A 2,500-nucleotide genomic window follows, 5' to 3' on the forward strand; every position below is an offset into this window, starting at 1 on the left:
TCTCTCTCTCTCTCTCTCTCTCTCTCTCTCTCTCTCTCTCAATTTAGGTTTTAATGGCCAAGTTCAAGTTCTTCATGACTTGTGTAATCACTAATAACAACAGTCATTGCTTTCCTATTGAACACATATCCTGTTCCAACAATCATTTTATTCCATAAATCCGGGATGTCTTGAGCTTCTTGGGAAATTGCTGAAACAGATAAATAGACAGATAGATAAGTAGACAGATTTTGCTTGGGGCGAGTAGGACACAAGACAAATTGTTAAATCCAAGTCGCTGAACTTTCTCAAGGGTGATCTTGAAGGAAATTTTAAAAGATGACCTTTGCGCATCTGAAACTTGCTCGATTGCTCAGTAATAATCAGGTCTCAAGCAAGGCAAGCAAGCTATTGTCATTTTCAATTAGTTCTCATCCCACCCCTCTGTCTTAAGACAGGAAAGGTTCAAGTCAACTTTCTCCTTTCCTTTCCAGTCTCCAAGGCAAACCCGGAGCGCTAAGCCCGCTGTTCTTCCGTGGAGGAGATGGCTTCCAGCCCACTGCCAGGGCCCAATGATATCCTACTTGCATCGCCGTCGAGCGCCTTCCAGCCCGACGCATTGAACCAACCGCGGCCAGGTCACGCCAACCTTAAACCCAACCAGGTGGGCCAGGTGATCCTCTATGGCATTCCCATCGTGTCCTTGGTGATCGACGGGCAGGAGCGCTTGTGCCTGGCGCAGATCTCCAACACTCTTCTCAAGAACTTCAGCTACAACGAGATCCACAACCGCCGGGTGGCTCTGGGCATCACGTGCGTGCAGTGCACACCTGTCCAACTGGAGATCCTGCGGCGGGCCGGGGCCATGCCCATCTCTTCGCGGCGTTGTGGTATGATCACCAAGCGTGAGGCCGAGCGCCTTTGTAAGTCATTCCTGGGCGAAAATCGGCCACCCAAGCTGCCGGACAACTTCGCCTTCGACGTGTCGCACGAGTGCGCCTGGGGCTGCCGGGGCAGCTTCATCCCGGCGCGCTACAACAGCTCTCGCGCCAAGTGCATCAAGTGTAGCTACTGCAACATGTACTTCTCCCCCAACAAGTTCATTTTCCACTCCCACCGCACCCCGGACGCCAAGTACACGCAGCCAGACGCGGCCAACTTCAATTCCTGGCGCCGCCATCTCAAGCTCACAGACAAGAGCCCTCAGGACGAGCTAGTCTTCGCCTGGGAGGACGTCAAGGCCATGTTCAACGGTGGCAGCCGCAAGCGCGCGCTACCGCAACCCAGCGCGCACCCGGCCTGTCACCCACTCAGTTCCGTCAAGGCTGCTGCGGTAGCGGCCGCAGCCGCAGTGGCCGGGGGCGGGGGCCTGCTGGGTCCGCACCTGCTGGGGGCTCCACCCCCGCCACCGCCGCCACCACCCTTGGCTGAGCTGGCGGGCGCACCTCATGCCCATCACAAGCGGCCGCGCTTCGACGACGACGACGATTCCCTCCAGGAAGCGGCCGTGGTGGCTGCAGCCAGCCTCTCGGCAGCCGCAGCCAGCCTCTCGGTGGCCGCAGCCACAGGCGGCGCCGGGCCAGGCGCAGGTGGCCCCGGGGGTGGCTGCGTGGCCAGCGTGGGCGTGGGTGCCAGTGCGGGGGCTGGTGCAGCAGCTGGCACCAAAGGTCCACGCAGCTACCCAGTCATCCCAGTGCCCAGCAAGGGTTCGTTCGGGGGCGTGCTACAGAAGTTCCCCGGCTGCGGGGGCCTCTTCCCGCATCCTTACACCTTCCCGGCCGCTGCCGCAGCCTTCGGCTTGTGCCACAAGAAGGAGGATGCGGGGACAGCGGCCGAGGCCCTGGGGGGAGCGGGCGCGGGGAGCGCGGGTGCGGCGCCCAAGGCAGGGCTGTCGGGTCTCTTCTGGCCCGCAGGTCGCAAGGACGCCTTCTACCCTCCCTTCTGCATGTTTTGGCCACCGCGGACCCCCGGCGGGCTGCCCGTGCCCACCTACCTACAGCCCCCACCGCAGCCACCGTCTGCGCTTGGCTGCGCGCTGGGTGACAGCCCGGCCCTGCTGCGTCAGGCCTTCCTGGACCTGGCCGAGCCGGGCGGTGCAGGTGGCAGCGCCGAGGCAGCGCCCCCGCCGGGCCAGCCTCCCCCCGTGGTGGCCAATGGCCCTGGCTCCGGTCCTCCTGCTACTGGGGGCACTGGAGCACGCGACACGCTCTTCGAGTCGCCCCCGGGCGGCAGCGGCGGGGACTGCAGCGCCGGGTCCACGCCACCCGCAGAGCAAGGAGTGACGTCCGGGACCGGGTCTGCGTCCTCCGGAGCAGGCTCTGTGGGCACCCGAGTGCCGGCTCCCCATCACCCGCACCTCCTGGAAGGGCGCAAGGCGGGCGGCGGCAGCTACCACCATTCCAGCGCCTTCCGGCCGGTGGGCGGCAAGGACGACGCAGAGAGCCTGGCCAAGCTGCACGGGGCGTCGGCGGGCGCTCCCCACTCAGCCCCGGCGCACCACCATCACCACCACCATCACCCA

General features: G+C 63.2%; 1 protein-coding gene across 1 annotated transcript in view; it reads left to right on the forward strand.

Annotated features, from left to right (window-relative positions):
- The first annotated feature begins 475 nt into the window (after nt 1–475).
- The window catches only part of Skor2 (SKI family transcriptional corepressor 2), a 41,868-nt gene continuing 39,843 nt past the window's right edge, over nt 476–2,500 (forward strand). The window contains exon 1 of the mRNA XM_029547077.1: nt 476–2,500. This exon is cut by the window's right edge and continues 621 nt beyond it. Coding sequence (XP_029402937.1) covers nt 524–2,500 — 1,977 coding nt within the window. The 5' untranslated portion in view covers nt 476–523.

This window comes from Mus pahari, chromosome 15, assembly GCF_900095145.1.
Source record: "Mus pahari chromosome 15, PAHARI_EIJ_v1.1, whole genome shotgun sequence".
Lineage (NCBI taxonomy): Eukaryota > Metazoa > Chordata > Mammalia > Rodentia > Muridae > Mus > Mus pahari.